We start from the raw sequence: 18,826 nt of genomic DNA on the forward strand, positions 1-18,826 counted from the left end.
TTTTCTTTCTTTTTTTTGAGGGAAGTGGAGCGTTAGGTCACATCCAGCAGTGCTCTGGGTTTACTCCTGCCTCTGTGTTCAGGTATCACTAGTGGTAGGGGTCAGGGTTTCGTATGCAGTACCCAGAATCTGGGCTCAGCTGCATGCAAGGCAGGCACATTATCTCTTGGGTTATCTCTCCTGCCTTCTTTATTTTTTAAAAGACCAAAATGTCTGCAAGATAAAGACTTAGCAGTTATAGTTAAGATTACTAAAATCGCCCCATATGCACCAAGGTTGATTCTCAGCACAATCTGGTCTGTGATCCCCTATCACCACCACAACAAAAATGGATGGGAAAAGGATTTTTTTAAAAAAAGGATATTTGCTCTAGTTTAATGGATGGAAGATGTGAGAACAGAAAGAAAAATGAAGTGGGAAGAAAATTGTTTCTATTCAAGGCTAAAACTTATTTCCTTTAAAGTCTAACTTACTATTCACCCACACAGGGTCATGTAACTGAATGTTGGGTTATGAAAATTTTATTTTAAAATAAACTCAGTACTTATCAGGAAAAAAAATTACTAAAATCCCCTATAAGGGGATTGTACTGAACTACTTATATATCAGAAACTTTAGCATATATTCAGTATCCTAATTGTACTCCTAATTGTACTGCAAGTAGAAATGTTTTAAGTATATTTTAGGGACAGGGAGATGGCAAAAAGGGTTGGAGTGTACTCTTTGCATAGGGGAGCCCTGGGTTCAATTCCTGGCACTAAATAAAGTGTTTTAGAGGGTGTTTTAGGCCACACCCAGCTGTGCTCAGGGCTTACTCCTAGCTCTCTGCTCAGGGCTTACTCCTGGCTCTCTGCTCAGGAATCACTCCCGGCAGTGCTTGGGGGACCAGCAGCACTACCAAGGATTGAAATGGACTGGCCACACACATTACCTGCTATACTATTTCCTGACTCATATAATATTTCATTTTTAAAAAGTTGGAAAGACATGTGAACACATGGGAACTTTAAAAAATAAACAAATCCAGAGATATAGTACTTGCCTTGAAAATAGCTGAGCCAGATTCAATCCCTGGAACCACAGATGGTCCCTGAGTACTGCCAACAGCGACCCCCGAGCAGAGAGTCAGGACTAAGCTCTAAGCACTGCCAAGTATGGCACAAAAAATACAAAAACAAAAAAAATATATCTATATCCAAAGGTATATACATAAAATATACAACACACATTTATACTAATAATATAAAATGAAATATGTTAACAGATAGTAAATCTGAAGTGTTCTTATACATCTTGGTGGTGAAATTAATGTTTTTTCCAGTTATATATTAAATATTTCTGGGCAGGAGCCCAGAAATTAAGTATTTCTGGGCAGGAGAAATATTAAGGGTACAGTGGGTAACCCTTAAACACAGCTGGCTGTCACCAAAAGTCAATGAGTAAACCCAAAAATATATTTTACTTTTATAAGTCATGAAGTCTTTCAGTAATAATAGCCTATCCACGAACCAATAAGAATAAATAGGAGGGCAGAGTGAAAGTAGTGCAAGTAGGGCATTTGCTGCCTTGCATTTGGCCAACCTGGGTTCCATCCCAGTTACCCCATATGCTGAGGACAAGAACCACCAAGAGTGATCCCTGAGTGCAGAGCCAAGAGCAAGCCTGAGGACAGTCAGGTGTGACCAAAAAACAAAAAGAGTAAGAGGAAAAGTAATGTCATTGCCAGTTTGCTAACTTATACTGAGGCCAGTCTGTAGTTCTGACGAACATACCTAAAAGTATGCATATATGAGCAATAACCTAAAATCAAAAATGTCCAACTTTTCCTTGAGCCTTTACATACTGTGTAACAAATTAATGAGGTCCAAGAAACAATTTTGCCAGTAACCATGAAGACTAATACCTCTAAGAAGAAAACCTCCTCAGAAAAAGTCCAAAAGCAAAAGAGAGAAAACACATTTTTCTGGTGTAAATGATAACAAAATAAAATGAGAAAAGTTAGGATCATTATTTATAAGACCTTATATTAGTGGTAAATAAAAAGAGCGAAAAAATTAAAGCAGTGATTACTGTCTTACCCAAGATGCATCATGAACATCAAAACAGTCTTGGAGTTCATTGTGTCTCCTACACCCATAGCCACCAAAATATATTATGCTGAAAGACAAAAAAGACACACTTCTCAAAGTTCAACTTTTTCATGGAAAGTTGAAAGAGATCATTTTCCTCACTCTAAAAATCTATACATGTGCATGCACTCCCTGCTCAGTGCTCTCAGGAGACCATGTGTTTCTGGGTACCTAACCTGCTCCAGAAGTGGCACCCAAAAAAACAAAATCAAAACACATCTGAAGCTAGTAGCAAAATTAAAACAAACTAAAGCTGTAACAAATTTTTAGATCAATATGACCCAGGACCAAAGTGATAGTATAGCAGGTAGAACACTTGCCTTTCACATGGCCAACCTAGGTTCAGTCCCCAGTACCCAACATGATTCCCCAAGTCCGCCAGGAGTAACCCCTGAGCACAGAGCCAGAGTAATCCCTAAGCATCACTGTGTGTGGCCCCAAAATAAAAAAACAAACCAACATAAATAAAAGTGAACCAGATCAAGGGAGGAAAGAATTCAAAGATGGAAAGATATTTGAATATCTAAATGGCCCTTAAACATTCAGGGATTATTCCTGACTCTGTGCTCAGGAATCACTCTTAGAGGGGCTTGGAGGACCATAGGTGGTGCCAGGGATCAAACCTGTGTTGGCTGCATACAAGTCAAGTACTCTACGGGCTGTACTATCACTCCAGCCCCATACATGTTTAGAAAATAATGTTAAATTGTTATAATTAATAAATATTAGTAAAAATTGAAACAAATAAAAATTGTTTCCATCTGAAACAAACAAAATAAAAAACGCTTTTATTTTTGGAGACCAGACAGATAGTACAGCAGGTAGGGCACTTATCTTGAACACAGCCAACCCGGGTACGATCCCTGGTATCCCATATGGTCCCCCAAGCATTGACAGGAGTAATTTCTGAGTACAAAACCAGGAGTAACCCCTGATAGTCCCTGAGAGTGGCCCCAAAACAAAGCAAGCAAACATCCCAAAAAAAACAAAACCAAAACACCAGGGTGCTGAAGCGATAGCAGAGCAGGTAGGGCGTTTGCCTTGCACGCAGCTGACACGAATTCAATTCCCAACATCCCATATGGTCCCCTGAGCACTGCAAGGAGTATTTCTTGAGTGCATGATCCAGAAGTAAACCCTGAGCATCTCTGGGTATGACCCCCCCCCAAAAAAAAAAGAAGAAAAGGAGCCAACGTCTGATACCTTGATCTTAGAATTCAAAACTCTAAACTAACATTTCTGTTGTTTAAGCCATTTAGTTTTATATTTTGTTAAGTAGTCCTAGAAAATTAAGTATTTATCAAAATTATAAGTATATTACTTTAGCCAAGCAATTAAATTCTGAAATTTTATCCAATTGAGAGATTTGTCATCATAGATATGTGTGTATGTACACACACACACACACACACACACACACACACATACACAGTCATTAAAAATCCTTTCAACACTAAAAGAAATGAAACAATCTAAGTACTGTTTCATTGTTTCATGTATAGGGAAAGGTTAGACTACTGTATACCAACAAAAGATAATACCATGCAGTTGGTTTTTTTTTTTTGTTTTTTTTTTTGCAGGTAATAAGATGAGTTTATGGAGGATAGTTGGGGACAGACTGGGAAGGTGCCAAGGCCGACAGTGATGAGTTTCCCACGAACAGACAAAAAGACGAGAGGGGCATAGACAGAGTGACAGACAAAGACAGAGGGATGAGAGCAAAGCAGAAGGGCTAAGAGACCCAGAGCCAGTTGCTGAGGCTGCAGATCCAGGTGGGCCTGGGAACATGTCGGGTGAGTAGGTGGGAGGAGGGGGGTCCACAGCTGGGTCCTTATGCAGGTGAAGCCCAGAACTGGGAGGGTGTTGGAAGCAGGGAGCCGAGGGGCTAAGGCTCTTGGGGGCTCCCCGAGGCTGTGGGGAGGGCCTGAAGATGTGGGGTTAGCAGCAGCTTTGGGGAGAATCTGGTCACGCACCAGGTACTGGAGTGGGGCTCCGCTCAGCAGGGCTCCCGGGTCCAGGGCAGGCCCTCCACACCAACATGGCTATGCAGTTGTTTTAAAAAAAAAATAGGCTTTCGAGTTGGAGAGACAGTACAGCTGGTAAGGCACTTGCCTTGCATAAGTCCAACCAGGTTTGATCCCCAGCACCCAATATGGTCCCTCAAGCCCTGCAAACCCTGGTAGGAGTGATCCCTGAGCTCACAGCCAAAGGTAATAATCCCTGAGCACAGTCAGGTATGGCTCAAAAACCAAAACATGCAAACATATGTTTTCTAACTAGATATTTAGAGATTATTTTTTGTTTTTTTTGTTTTTTCCTTTTTGGGTCACATTCAACGACGCACAGGGGTTATTCCTGGCTCTGCACTCAGGAATTACCCCTGGCGGTGCTCAGGGAACCATATGGGATGCTGGGAATCGAACCCAGGTCAGCCTCGTGCAAGGCAAACGCCCTACCCCTTGTGCTATCACTCCAGCCCCTATTTAGAGATTTTTTAATTGAAAAATCTTCATAATATATACACACATATACACATTAATGTATGTGTATGCACATATACCTATGTAACTCATGAAGACTGTTCACTTTTAAAAATTTGTTTTAAAGATTGTTCATTTATATATAAAAATATAAATATATATATACATATATATGAATGAGAGAAACTAGCAAGCTACTGAGAGTTTCCTGCCCACATGGGACAGCCTCACAAGCTTCCCATGTTGTATTCATATGCTAAAGCCAGTAACAAGTTGGATCTCCTTCCCCTGACCCTGAAAGAGCCTCCAATGCAGCGTCATTGGGAAGGCCGAGTGGAGAGAGGCTTCTAAAACCTCAGGGATAGGACAAATGGAGAGGTTACTGAGCCCGCTCGAGAAATCGATGATCAACGGGATTTCGTGATTCGTGATTCATTTATATATACATATGTGTATATTAAAAACACTTTTTTTTTTTGTTATACCCAGTGGAACTTAGGGCTTACTCTTAACTCTACTTAGGGATCACTCCATCATTCCTGGAAATGTTTGGGGTCACTCCATCATTCCATCATTCCTGGAAATGCTTGGGGGGGGCCACTGCACTGCCAGGGATTGAACCAGGGTTGGTCTCGTGCAAGGCAAGCACCCTAATCTTGTCTTAGCTCCATGATGTAATGTTACCTAAAAGAAAAAACAGCATGCTACCGAACAATATAAAGAATAAACTCATATTTATGTTAGGAAGGAGAAGAAGGAACACATACATACACACACAGATATCCCTGAGTGCAGAGCCAGTGGTAAGTCCTGAGCACAACTGAGTGTAGCAAAATAAATAAATATAGGGGCTGGAGTGATAGAACAGCAGGTAGGGCATTTGCCTTGCTGACCGGGTTCAATTCCCAGCATCCCATATGGTCCCCTGAGCACTGCCAGGGGTGGTTCCTGAGTGCAGAGCCAGGAGTGACCCAGTGATCCCTGTGCATCACTGGGTGCGACCCAAAAATAAATAAACAAATAAATAAATAAATAAATAAATACAGCTTAGTAAACCAAACAGTTGCTTCCACTATTTTTCTATGGTATGATTCTTTCTCAGGGTTCCTAACTGAAATGCTGTTCACAAGATTTTGCTGTACTACCTGTCATTGTATACCCAGCAGGAAAGTTTATCACGTGGTGTGGGTGGCCGTCCTTTGACTTTGGAGACTTTTTCCCAAATGTAGTTTCCATCACTTCTTCGCAAATTAACAAAATAAAGCTTTTAAAAGAGGAGAAGACATTTAGCAGAGAGGCTACTTGAAAATTAAATTTACATCTATTTGAAATGCAAAATTACTACTACTACTTTTTCCCTTTAAAAGATAAAAATTTATACTTGATAAAAATTAGATTCCTTTAGAAGCAAAAATAATACCCAAAAAAATATCCTGAGATAGATAATTTCCCATTATACTACTGACCTATTTATGTCAACAAATTATGTACTTAAATTTGAAGCTGAGACACAGAAGAGCAAAACTACTGCATTTTTACTCTATATTTCATCCCTTAAGAATCATAAAATAAACATTTTCAACAAATATCTTCTTTTATAAATATTTTCAAACTTGTGATAGAAACAATACAGAATACAGTAAAACTACATTTGCTTCACTCCTGAATTGAAAGAAAATATTACTCCATTGCTGTATCCTTTGTCATCATATCCGCCAAAAACGTACAACTTTCCATTAATGCAAGCACCACAACTTCCTGACATGGAGGTAGGGAGTTCTCCTTCCATTAGGTGCATTGTCCTGTAGCAAGAATAACATAGAATTCCATAACCTTTAGAAAGTCAAAATAAAACTCCCTTTGACTTCCATGAGTAGTTTTTCAATAAACACTGTTACTGACAATTAATATGCAATGGCAACCAATACAGCAAAAACTCTAAGGTTCATGGTAAAGAATTTTCAACCTACTGGGGGGGGGGCAGGAAATGACAAAAATTCTTCTATTGTCACCAGTATCAGGAATACTTAGAAGAATAAACAGTCTTCAGAGATAGCTTTAGTCTTAAAAGGCATGATAAAGTACAAAAGGTGGAAAAAGGATAGAGGGAAAGAGTAAAATAAAATAAAGTACTAAAAAGGGGAGGAAATGCCGCAGTATGTTCTAGGTTTCTAGGTTTCCTAAATCCCTTTAGCTTATGAAAAAAATTACAATGATATTAATATTGGACATTCTGCAATTTAAAATTACTTACCACAACCCACTATCAATATCATAGGTCCAAATTTCATCATTAGGCAAATATACTTCATTGTCTTCAATAGACTAAAAACATAGAATACATAAAATTATGTTTATCAATTATATAGTAACAATTAAGTATTTTCTCAGGCTGGAGGAACTGCAATAAAAATACTATTAAAAAGATTAACAGGATCAAAACATTTAATATAAAGGCATTTTCTAAGAGAAGTGGGGAAAAAAAAGATTTAGAATACAAAACAGAAGTTTATGAAAAAGACTCAGGACAAGTGAAACTGAAAAGGGGATTCTATGTAAGGGAAATGAGTCAAATAACTACCTATGAGGCAGACTGCTGAAAAACATAAAGCTAAGGGGAAAAAAAGTAACATCAGCAAAATTTTTTTTTTAAAAAACCCAAAACCAGAAAAGGCAGCACAGGATAAAGGGAAGGAATAAAGGAAAGGTATTTTTTAAGGTATAATTAATTAACAGTACCAGATTGATTTATCACCTTGATTCAGCTAACATCTTGAGTGCCTACTATGTACATGGCATGGCATTTATAAAATGTAGAATCTGAGGATCCAGAAAAATTTAATTAGTCAAAATGAGAATGTGGATTATGAAGTTAAAAACCTTAGGGGCTACAGGGTTAGAGCAGGTCAGGGATGTGGCCAAGTGGTATAACAATTGCCTTGCATGCGTGGCCCTAGGTTCAATTTCTGGCATCACACATACATACTTATATACATACATATCAACCACTGAACCAGGGATGTGGCTCAGTAATAGGGCATGCTCTCCCAAGGAATTCTATCTCAGCTCTGTGTGGCTCCTGAGCATCACTGGGTGTAACTTCCACAACAACAACAAAAGTTAGGAGTTAAAATAAATCCTTACATAAATCTGTCAAAACTTCTTGAGTCCATAAATAGTTTTAAGGCTGGAGCAATAGTACATTGGGTAGGGCATTTGTTTTTCACACAGTGGAACTGGGTTTAGATTCCTCAGGTATGGTCACCCGAGTCAATCAGGAGTGATCCCTGAGTAGAGAGCCAAGAGTTAATGCTGTGCATAACCAGGTGTGGCCCAATATGCAATGATGATTTTAAATAGTTTGGGTTATGAATGATTGGAGGGTACTTCCTGGTACTGCTCAGGGGTCACTTATCAGTACTTGGGGGACCACAGGAATCAAACCAAGGTCAACTGCATGCAAGGTTATATGCCTTAATTCCTGTACCATCTGTCTAGTCTCTAAAAATAGCATTAAAAGCAATTTAGGAATTTTTAAGGGGCCAGAAAGAGCAAAGTCATGAGTTCAAACCTTAGTGCCACTGCATGAACTGAGAAGAGTCGTGTATTTTTTGACTGCCATAAAGAGGCAAAAAAAAAAAAAAAAGACTTTAAAGCAATGAAGAGTTCAAACTCCAGTAGTACCTACAAGTGATGTCGTCATCCTGACAGCCCTGCTGGTAATGATCCTGGCAGAAAAAAGTCCTGAAAGATGGCTCAGTGACTGAGAAAGTACCCAGAGCAAGCATGAGCTACTGAGCTCAATGCCTGGTATGATATATGTACATTATACCACCTTATTTCTGGGGTCCACTGCTATTAGCAAAAAAAAAAAGAAAAGAAAAATTTCTAAGGCTATCTTATACTTAAATTAATAAAATACTATGGCAGCTTAGGCAATTTTCTTATTGCTATTAAAATTTTAAAATAAGTTAACTATTAGCTCTTTTCCCCCCTCCCCTATAAACACATACAAAGAAAATCATTCTACTAATCCAAGAAAATGTCCAATCATGTCTGGGGAAGCCACATTAGATGACTATCAAATAGAGTAACTGTTAGACGAGTCAGTTACGTGATCCTAAGGTTTAACGCATCTCCGACTCTAGCCGTCTCAATTGGACACCTTTATTATAGGAATATTATGAAAACAGATTCTGTGGCTTTTCTATTTGAATCTCTTAAATGGTTCCCTACTATTCTTAGGAAAGTCTACTATAATTATAACTTTGTGCTACATAGTACTTGATATCTTTTCTAACTTCATCTTGAGCTCCTAAATCTGTGCAATTTCTTTGTATTAGGAGCTTCATCTGTGATCTTCTCTCTTGGAACATTTCCCCAGAATTTGTCTGGCTATTTGCTCATTCTTCAGTAATCAGTTTAAATGTTATCTCTCTCTAATTTATTAGAATAAAATTAAAAGATTGGGCCAAAGACATAGTATAGTGGATAAGGAGTTTGCCTTGCATGCACCAGATCCATTTAATCCCTGTTATAGCATATATTCCTCCATACACCTCCAGGAATGACCCCATTAGAGCACAGAACTCTAAGCACAAATAGATGTGCTCCTCCCACACACACACACACCCTTGAAGAAGCACTGTAACACTGTCGTTCTGTTTTTCATTGATTTGCTTGGGCACCAGTAACATCTCCATTGTGAGACTTGTTACTGTTTTTGGCATATTGAATACACCACGGGTAGCTTGCAGGCTCTGCTGTGCTAGCGGGATACTCTCGGTAGCTTGCCAGGCTCTCCGAGAGGGATGAAGGAATCACACCCAACAGGTCAGCTGTATGCACGGCAAACGCCCTATCCGCTTTGCTATTGCTCCAGTTGAAAAAAAAATTAAATTAAAAGGTTCCAGGACTGTTTGTTGATATGAGTGAATGTGTGATTAATACCGGTTAAATCAACTCTAAGCTTACTTCATTTTAGTGTGTATGTGTTTGTGTGAAGCAGACATTTCATTAAAAGGGGAAAGAAGAAAAACTATCCAAGAGTATCCAGACGGCTACAGGGAAGAGACCATGGACAAAAAGAAGTAAAGAAATTACACACCCCAATATGGGATGCAGGCAATTCAACAATTCTAAAAGTGCAGTGCCACCTATTTTTCTTTGTGAAGTGTTGGGAACATAGCTGGTGCTGCTCAGGGACTACTCCGGGCTCTGTCTGAGTCACTCCCAGCAGTGCTCTGGGCATATTCATGGCTCTATGTTTAGCGGTCACTCTAGGAGGTGTCATTCAAAAGACCATATGCAATGCCAGGGATCAAAACAAAACTGGCTGCAAGCAAGGTAATGCCTTAACTTCTGTAGTATTTCTCCAGTATATTCATCATCTGATTTTCTTTTTCAGATTTTACCGAATCACCATGAGATATAAAGTTGTTCATGCTGGGGTTTCAATCGTACAATGTTCCAAGCCCCATCCCTTTACTAGTGTACATTTTCTATCACCAGAATCCACATTTCCCTCCCGCCACCTCCGCCACCTCCCCCCCCACACTGTTTTTAGGCATTATGGTTTGCAATATAGGTACTGAAAAGTTATCATGTAAATTCCTTTACCTCCTTTCAGCACTCAGTTCTTGTCCAGAGTGATCATTTCCAACTATCATTGTCATAGTTGTCTCTTCTTTGTACTAACTGTCCTCCCCACCCACAATTTGTGGCAAGCTTCCAACCATGGTCCAGTTCTCGCCCTTATTTCCACTGCCTTTGGTTATTAGCCTCCTACTCTGATTTTTTTAAAAAGCTCTTTTCACTAATTTTTAAAACAATAATACAAAAGCACAGTGAACTGCAGAACTGAAAAGGTTGAACCTAATCCTATTCTTTTACATATTTTTCTTCGAAATGATTCAAGTTTTCCTTCTTGACTAAATAATCCCTATCAATACTCAAATATTCCCTGATAATACTCGTCTTTAAAAACACTTCCTCTTGAGACAAGAGAGATAGTATGGGGGATTAAGATGCTTGCCTTGCATACAGATGACTACCCCCCCAGTTCCATTCCCAAAAACCATATTTGGTACCCTGACCAGTGCCAGGAATGATTCCTGAGCACAGATCCAAGAATAAGCCCAAAGCATTGTCAGATGTATCACCCCCTCCCCAACAAATTTATATTAAAAAAAAACCTTCTTAATTCCTACTACTCTCATACCTCTAACAAAACTTCCATAGTACACTCACTGACTACAGGGCTATATCCAGTATCTCACCTCTCACCTTACAATAACCCAGACTAATCTAGCTTTTCAACCCCAATCATTACACTAAAACTGTTCTTATTAAAGTAACCCTACAAAGAGAGAACTAGTAAATAAATGTATATAGAAATATAGACCGAAATATGGGCTATACTTTTAAAGAATTTTAAACACATAAAGTGGTAAAACTAAGTCTAATCAGAATTAAGATCAGGGGGCTGGGAATAGGGGTAGAATATTGATGACATGTGGGAGGCTCTGGATTTGATTTCCTGCATCAACTCGTGCCCCGTCCCCCCTGCCCTGCCAAAACAAAACAATACTACATTAGGAACTAAAAGAGTGAAAACAAGGAATATCTGAAGTAACAAAGGCTTAGGATTTTATAAAACCATTAAAGTTTTTGATTTTTTACATTTCTTTTGTTTTTTTCCAATTCTTCTCTTTGCTTTGACTTTATATAAACTATATGATTCTAGTTATATATTAGTCTATTTCTATTTTAATACTTAGCAATATTCAAAAACTACTAATTTCCTTCTTCCCATAGATAAAACCTTTAGAAGAGTTTTAAGTCTGATGACCCCTTTCATAGTTCTACTTTCAAAATAAGCATCAAAAGAACTTTATATCTTTTGATATTTGCATCTATTCTCATATTTACCAATACTCTGTCATAATAGTCCTAGCTACATCGATGTTTTAATGTTAACAAAATGATGTTAAGGGGGCTGGAGCGATAGCACAGCGGGTAGGGCGTTTGCCTTGCACGCGGCCGACCCGGGTTCTAATCCCAGCATCCCATATGGTCCCCTGAGCACCGCCAGGGGTAATTCTTGAGTGAAGAGCCAGGAATAACCCCTGTGCATCATCGGGTGTGACCCAAAAACCAAAAAAAAACAAACAAACAAAAAAAAACAACCAAAATGATGTTAAGGTAAATATTTCTATAAGGAAGATAATTACAGACCCATGAAATGTGCAATTAACTAGGAAGATATAAGTCTAAATTAATAAAAACCTAAAAAAGCTACACATAAAAATACAGATATACATGGAAAAAACTGATTATATCATAGGGAGAAGTTACAATATCCACAATAGAAGTTTCTAATACCCATGACACTAATTGATGGAACAGGAAATAAAGCAATAAAGATACAAGTAATTTGAACCATATAATTAGCAAAACTGATGAAATGAACACATATAAAACACCTCACCCAATAATTGTCATTGAAATTTTTTGTTTGTTTTGGGGCCAAACCAGTATTTAAGGGTTACTTCTGATTTGATGGATAGGTCCAAAGTGATTTTCATAATATTAAACTCAGCCACATGGTACTGAACAGCTTGGCTGGGAGAGCAAGCATAAATTGATACAGCTTAAATTACATAAAAGCAAAATCCAACCAATGTACGAATCTTAACAACATGTGAACTAAAGAATTGTCACGAAAGAAAACAAACTGATGTTCCAGAAGTACTGTTCAGAGATACAAACATATAATAAAAAATATCAATAAGAAATCAATATAGAGATATCCTATAAAGATGGGAGTTGGAGGGACTGGATAGTACAGCATGGAAGGCACTTGCCTTGCATGCATCTGACTGGCATTCAATCTCCAGAACCCCTTATGGTCCCTCAAGCCCCCCTAAGAGTATCCCTAAGTGCAGAGCCAGGAGAAAATCCTTGTGCAAAGCTAGATATGGTGCAAAAACAAACAAAAAAAGATGGGGTTGGAGGAGCAATGTAATAAAGGATAAACAGAAAGCATCTAATGATTCTATTTCTTAATCACTGCAAACTGAATAAATGTTTGCCTTTATACTTATTTTACATTCATTAGTATTCTTCAAATTACTAATGAATTAAAATTTAAGAATTATTAAGTAGGGCTGGAGCAACTGTACAGTGGGATAAGGCACCTATGTTGCATGCTATCAATCTGGGTTCAATCCCCAGTACCATATATATGTACACCAAGCACAGCACCACAGCGCGCGCGCACACACACACACACACACACACACACACACACACACACACACACACACACACACACACACACACACACACACACACACACACACACACACACACACACACACACACACACACACACACACACACACACACACACACACACACACACACACACACACACACACACACACCCCCCCCCCCCCCCCCCCCCGAAGAAAAAGAAATATTAGGTGGTTCACAGAACCATCATAGAAAACAAACAAAATTCAGCCTAAGGAGCAATTGTGGCACCACATTCTATGGAGGACCTTGATCTTAATACAAACTCTCCTTCAAGCCTTATTCTACATCTTAACTCTTGCATCAACTTCTTTCTAGCAGAGAATTCTAACAGAGGCCAAGCCAGCTACCTACAACCTAGAAAGGAGATTATAAAAGTGAATACCAGGCTTTTTCATATTATTTTTCATTTGGGCAGCTTTACTGAGTTATGTACAATTCTAGGCATGGGATACAGTAGGAAAATACGAATCCTACCTTTAAAAAAGTCACATTCTACCAGTGTAGGAATGAAGTAGTCCAACAATTATTACCCAAACAAGACTCATTCCATGGGGAATAATACAAAGGAAGGTGAATTAAATTCTAGGCATCCACATGACAAAAATGACCTATTTGATTTTCTAGGAATATATAATGTTTTATATAGAGGATACACACTAAAGGTTTCTAATACATATTGCTAATTTCTCTTCAAAAAAAGGTTACACAAATTTGTACTCCCTTTACTAATCTATGTGAAATTCAATTGCCCATGTGGAATAATACAAAGGAAGGTGAATTAAATTCTAGGCATCCACATGACAAAAATGACCTATTTGATTTTCTAGGAATATATAATGTTTTATTATATATTCCATGGGGAATAATACAAAGGAAGGTGAATTAAATTCTAGGCATCCACATGACAAAAATGACCTATTTGATTTTCTAGGAATATATGTTTTATATAGAGGATACACACTAAAGGTTTCTAATACATATTGCTAATTTCTCTTCAAAAAAAGTTTACACAAATTTGTACTCCCTTTACTAATCTATGTGAAATTCAATTGCCCATGTTCTATCAACAATCATCTTAATCTCTGCAAAATGGAGACTTAATTGAAGTTTTCAATTGGGTTTCGTTAATTCTTACTGTATTTGTATTTCTTTTGTACACTGTTTATGCATTGCCCACTTTATAACGGCAAATTTTCCTGTTATTTACTTTGCAAATACCCTTCCTGGTTTATCATTTCGCCTTCTCATTTTATGGTATTTTCTTAAGTTTGATTTGCCTATTCTTTGGACAATTTTTCTTTCCCCAACTTATGCTTTTACCTGAATCACAAATTTTCTTCTGGTATAGTTTAATTTTTCTACATATAACTCTTCAATCTTATAACACCAATATAATTTTCCTTTATTCCAGGAACATATTTGAATATGGAATCATTTTTTCCAGAATTGAAATGTTCTACAAAATAATTCTGCAAGTTTGGCAGTTTATGTAATTTGTTTTCCAATTCATCAACATATCTCAACACATGAGTAATGACTGAATTATTATATTATTGTGATATGTTTTAATACCTCACTCTTCAAGCCTCCCATTTTGATTCTTTGAAAAAAATTTATAAATTTCTAAGATTCTTCCTTGTAAGTTCATACCCATAATAGAAATATGAACTTAATATAATTTATGTAGATATGTTCTGAAAGGCAAAATGTATTAATAGCAATTGTGTTATGGAATTAAATCTATTGGTATGATTAAGTCACACAGGAAAGCTTATGATCCACAAATATGCTGACACACCACTTTTTCTCAACAAAGCCATGATACCACTCACAATGTTTACAAATTCCTAGTAGCAGCACTGAGGCTTGTATGGCTTAGTAATTTGGAAAGAACATGGGAGAACAAAGAACAAAAAAATATTTGGCACCATATAGAATTTACCACTTACTTGAATCAGCATTACTACTCTTATCTTCAGAGGCAGAGCTATTTTCTGATAGTGTCCTTTAGAATATGTGACAATAGAGCAACAAGCAATTTAGATAAATATTATGAGCCATAAAAGTTCTAGGATTCAAAATATGTTTATCAACTTAAATGTTCATTGTAGACTCTGTGTTAATGAGAAGGAAAATTGCATTTAAAACACAATTTAGAATTATCTGACCATACTCTTAATGACTTACTATTGCATCACTCCCAGATTCCATGATCATTTTGAATAGCTATCTTCTATTCAGAAAAATCTGAACAAAAAAATTACTAAATTATATTTCTTTTATGGCATTTATTCTTTTCAGTCTTCCTCTCTCCCTTTTCTTCCACTTAGATACCTGAGACATATTTTAACTGCTGATAATGAGGTAGGAGAGGCAGAATGGGTAACTGTTATCAGGTGGATAAAAGGACCATCTCAAGTAACTGAAGAGGGAAAAAAGCCAATTTCAACCAGTTACTAAAGCATGCTTAAAGAGCAGAATTCTGACCTTATTTTCAGTTTTCCCTTCATCAAGCACCTAATACATATTAATTCACACAGCCACTAGCTGTATAGATGCCAGTGATACACAAGATGTATGAGCATTTAGTCCTTATACATGGCACAACTTTAGCAACACCTAAACCATACAAGTTATACCCAAACCCTTACACAGTCTCCCCTTTAATTTACTTCTTAAAAACCCTTGCCCCAAGGGTCAGATCAATAGTAGAGTGGGTAGAGCACTTCCCTTGCATATGGTCAGTCCTGTTCGATACTCAGCATCCCATGATTCCACAAGCACCGCCAGGAGTAATTCCTGAGTGCAGAGCCTGGAGTAACCCTTGAGCATTTCCAGGTGTGACCCAAAAGGCAAAAAAAAAAAAAAAAGCACCCAAAACAAACAAAAAATTCAAAACCCTTGCTCTAAGATCAAGTAGAAATAACTCCCAGAACACCCACACCCATGCTTCAGATATGTATTATCTTTAAGATAACTTTTTTGCTCTTATCCACATGCCATCTTGTTCTTGAATTCTTTCCTGCAAGTAAATAAGAACCTTGCATTCAAGGTGATTCATGTCTCTGAGAACCGAAGAGCTCAGTTTGCTCTTTGGTTCCAGCCTAGGTGTTGCTATTGCTGAGACTTAGTTGGCAAAGGTTAATTCCAAGACAAAGCAGATGAATCAGACTGGTGTGAGGCGTGACTTTACTGGCCACTTGGGCGGATTGGCAAAGTAACTGCCACTGCCAAGGAAGAATTTACTTGGGTCCTCCCTTATTATTTTTTTTGGTTTTGCCACACAGTGGCACTCAGGGCTTACTTCTGCCTTTGTACTCATGAATCACTCTGGCAGTGCTCAAGGGACCATATGTAGTTCCAGGACTTAACTTGGGTTGGCCATGTAGAAGCAAGTGCCTTAGTCATTGAACTGTCTCCCACCAAAGTCCTCCCTCATTTCTGTGTCCCAAGAAGTTCAGGAGTGAGATGGAATTCACTGAATCCTCCCTTATTTCTGTGGTTTTACCTAAGCCTGATTTCCGGCAACAATAATCCTTGGAAATTAAAAAGTAGTAGACGTGATCAAAATCTGTGTGGGCCTTTCGAAGATGGTTCTGACAAACACTCCATTTGTGGAGGTAAAACAGCAGGGGAAAAAAATACTTCTATTTAATGACAACCACCTGAAGACTTAGCATGTATCAATCACACCTTTTCACAATTAAATTTAGATGAAAAAAATCAGAATTGGGGGCTGGAGAAATAGTACAGGGGTTAAGGTGCGTCTCTTGCAAGCAGAGGCTGGGGATTGATCCCCAGTACCACATATAATACCCTCAACCCTGCCATAAGTGATACCCCATCCCGAGTCAGGAGTAAGCTCTGAGTACCACTGTGTCTGACCAAAAAGTAAACAAAAATTCAGACATTAAATTTATGGATTCAAAAAATCTATAGCCACCAGATGTTAACTATTAAGGAACATTAGTTTTAAACAAAAAAATTTACTTTTACAATATTAAAAATCAACGTAGCAGATGAACTTTGCATCTCTACACTCCCAAGTGACTGTTCAAAAAACGGTAAAAATATTTCATCTGCATAAACCACCAAAATACAGTCTATAAAAACAAATGGTGCAAATATTACAAGATAAGAAATCATAGTAACCTAATCTGTTAGAAAAAAAAAACTTTAAGAAATCCAACATACTTAAAGATTGGAACCTGATGCCCCTGAAGTCAAATGGTGACTTAAGTTGTTTCTATTCAGTGACTCATCCATCTCTTTAAAAATAAAGATAAGGATATTAGGAACAAGGTATCGTAAGACTTAATAAGATTAGGGATAAACGCTTCCTAGCACTTGCCAGGTATAGTAGGCACTCAAAGGTTTTCATTTTTTCATCCTCATTCTGCACTAAAGACACAATCGAAACATCGAGATCCAACCTGCATGTGACAATCACTTAGCATAGACAGTACGTACTTTATTTCAGAGAGTGACTCAATCAGGTTACATCACACATAATAATATAGAAACAGAGACGTAGTTCTACTTTCACTAGAACTTCCAGACCGGGTTTTGTATTTTTTTTTTTTTGTCTTTAATCATCTGTACACTAAGGGCGTAGGCATATATTTCTGAACGATTTGTCCAGCTGGAGAATCCATGATTCGATAATCCCATGATCACAGAAAAACAAGTACGTACATTCAAACGTTCATTGTGATAGAAATTTTTCAACACACACGCTATATTTGAGATGGGGGAGGGGGGCTTTGCTCATTACCCATTAGAAAGGAAGCGCAACGGAAAAAAAAAAAGGCTAGGTTATATTTAAAGGCTTCGGGGATTTCGATTATTTCGAATTACGCCACAAGAATAAGGGAAATATGCATATATACATATATATTATATACATATGTATATGTCTATAAAAACCACACGGCGTGCTCGGGGTGCCTTTCAGTCTGGCTAATGAATCGCGCAGTAACTGATTCTGGGCTTCGAGGGCCGCGGCTGGGAGCCGGGGAGGGGGCTGGCGAGTCCCCGGGAAGCGCCCGCCAAGCCGCCTCGGAAGGCTACCACCGAGGAAGCACGAGTGGGGCGGCGTCCAGCCCGGGAGCGCCGGGAGCCTCGGCCGCGGACCGGCCCCCTCCTCGGGGCCGCGGAGGGGCGGGCGCTCGGCGTCCGCTCTTGGCCCCGGGCCGGCGGGCTCCCGCCGCCAGGCCGCCCCGTCCCGCCTCTTCCCCTTACCACGTAGCCCCCCCACACGTAGAGGAAGTTTTCGTCCACCACCGCGCAGTGGCCGCTGCGCTCCTCGGCCACGCAGAAGAGCTGCGCGTCCGCCATCGCGCAGCCGCTGGGCCGGGCCGTTCGCGACGCGTCTCGGCCCCGGCCCAGGGCGCAGCCTCTCCTCCCGCCCCGCTCCTCCGCGCACGAACGGAACGCGGCGAGGGTCGAGATTGTTGGGGAGGCGGAAGCAGCGCGGCGGCGGCGGCGGCGGCGGCGGCGGCCGGGGCCCGCGGTGCCCAGGAGCGCCGAGGCGGGCCCCGAGCTGCTCCGGGTTCGACTTGCTCGAAAGATGGCTACGGAGGTTCCTCGGCCGCTGCTGGATGGCTCCTGCTGCCCGCTCCCCGGGGTGGCCGGTGGCTCCGCTTAGGGTTGCACGGATTGGACGGTGCGATCTAAGCCTGTTTCTGATTGGACCGCTGCACCGTGCCGCCGCCGCCTCTGCTGCCGCTGCCGGTGCTGTGATAGACATCGGTAATCAGTATGTTAATAAATTGATGCTTATGGAGGGTTTGTCTTTTCCAGTCGACCCCCAGCACAGAAAACTATCCATAGAATGGTGTGAATATGTGATATATATAAATATGTGAATATGTGACACATATCACATATATGAGATAT

The 18,826-nt window shown here is 39.3% G+C and overlaps 1 protein-coding gene across 2 annotated transcripts in view; it reads right to left on the minus strand.

Annotated features, from left to right (window-relative positions):
• Positions 1–18,565, minus strand: part of KLHDC1 (kelch domain containing 1) — a 44,184-nt gene extending 25,619 nt beyond the window's left edge. The window contains exons 1-5 of one of the 2 annotated variants that reach the window (XM_004602006.2): positions 18,170–18,565; positions 6,864–6,934; positions 6,294–6,411; positions 5,755–5,873; positions 2,079–2,157 (exon numbers count right to left, since the gene is read on the minus strand). In XM_004602006.2, coding sequence (XP_004602063.1) covers positions 2,079–2,157; positions 5,755–5,873; positions 6,294–6,411; positions 6,864–6,934; positions 18,170–18,265 — 483 coding nt within the window. In that variant the 5' untranslated portion in view covers positions 18,266–18,565. The other variant, XM_055130726.1, reaches the window with a different exon arrangement.
• Positions 18,566–18,826: the final 261 nt, after the last annotated feature.

This window comes from Sorex araneus, chromosome 3 (assembly GCF_027595985.1).
Source record: "Sorex araneus isolate mSorAra2 chromosome 3, mSorAra2.pri, whole genome shotgun sequence".
NCBI classification, from domain to species: Eukaryota; Metazoa; Chordata; class Mammalia; order Eulipotyphla; family Soricidae; genus Sorex; species Sorex araneus.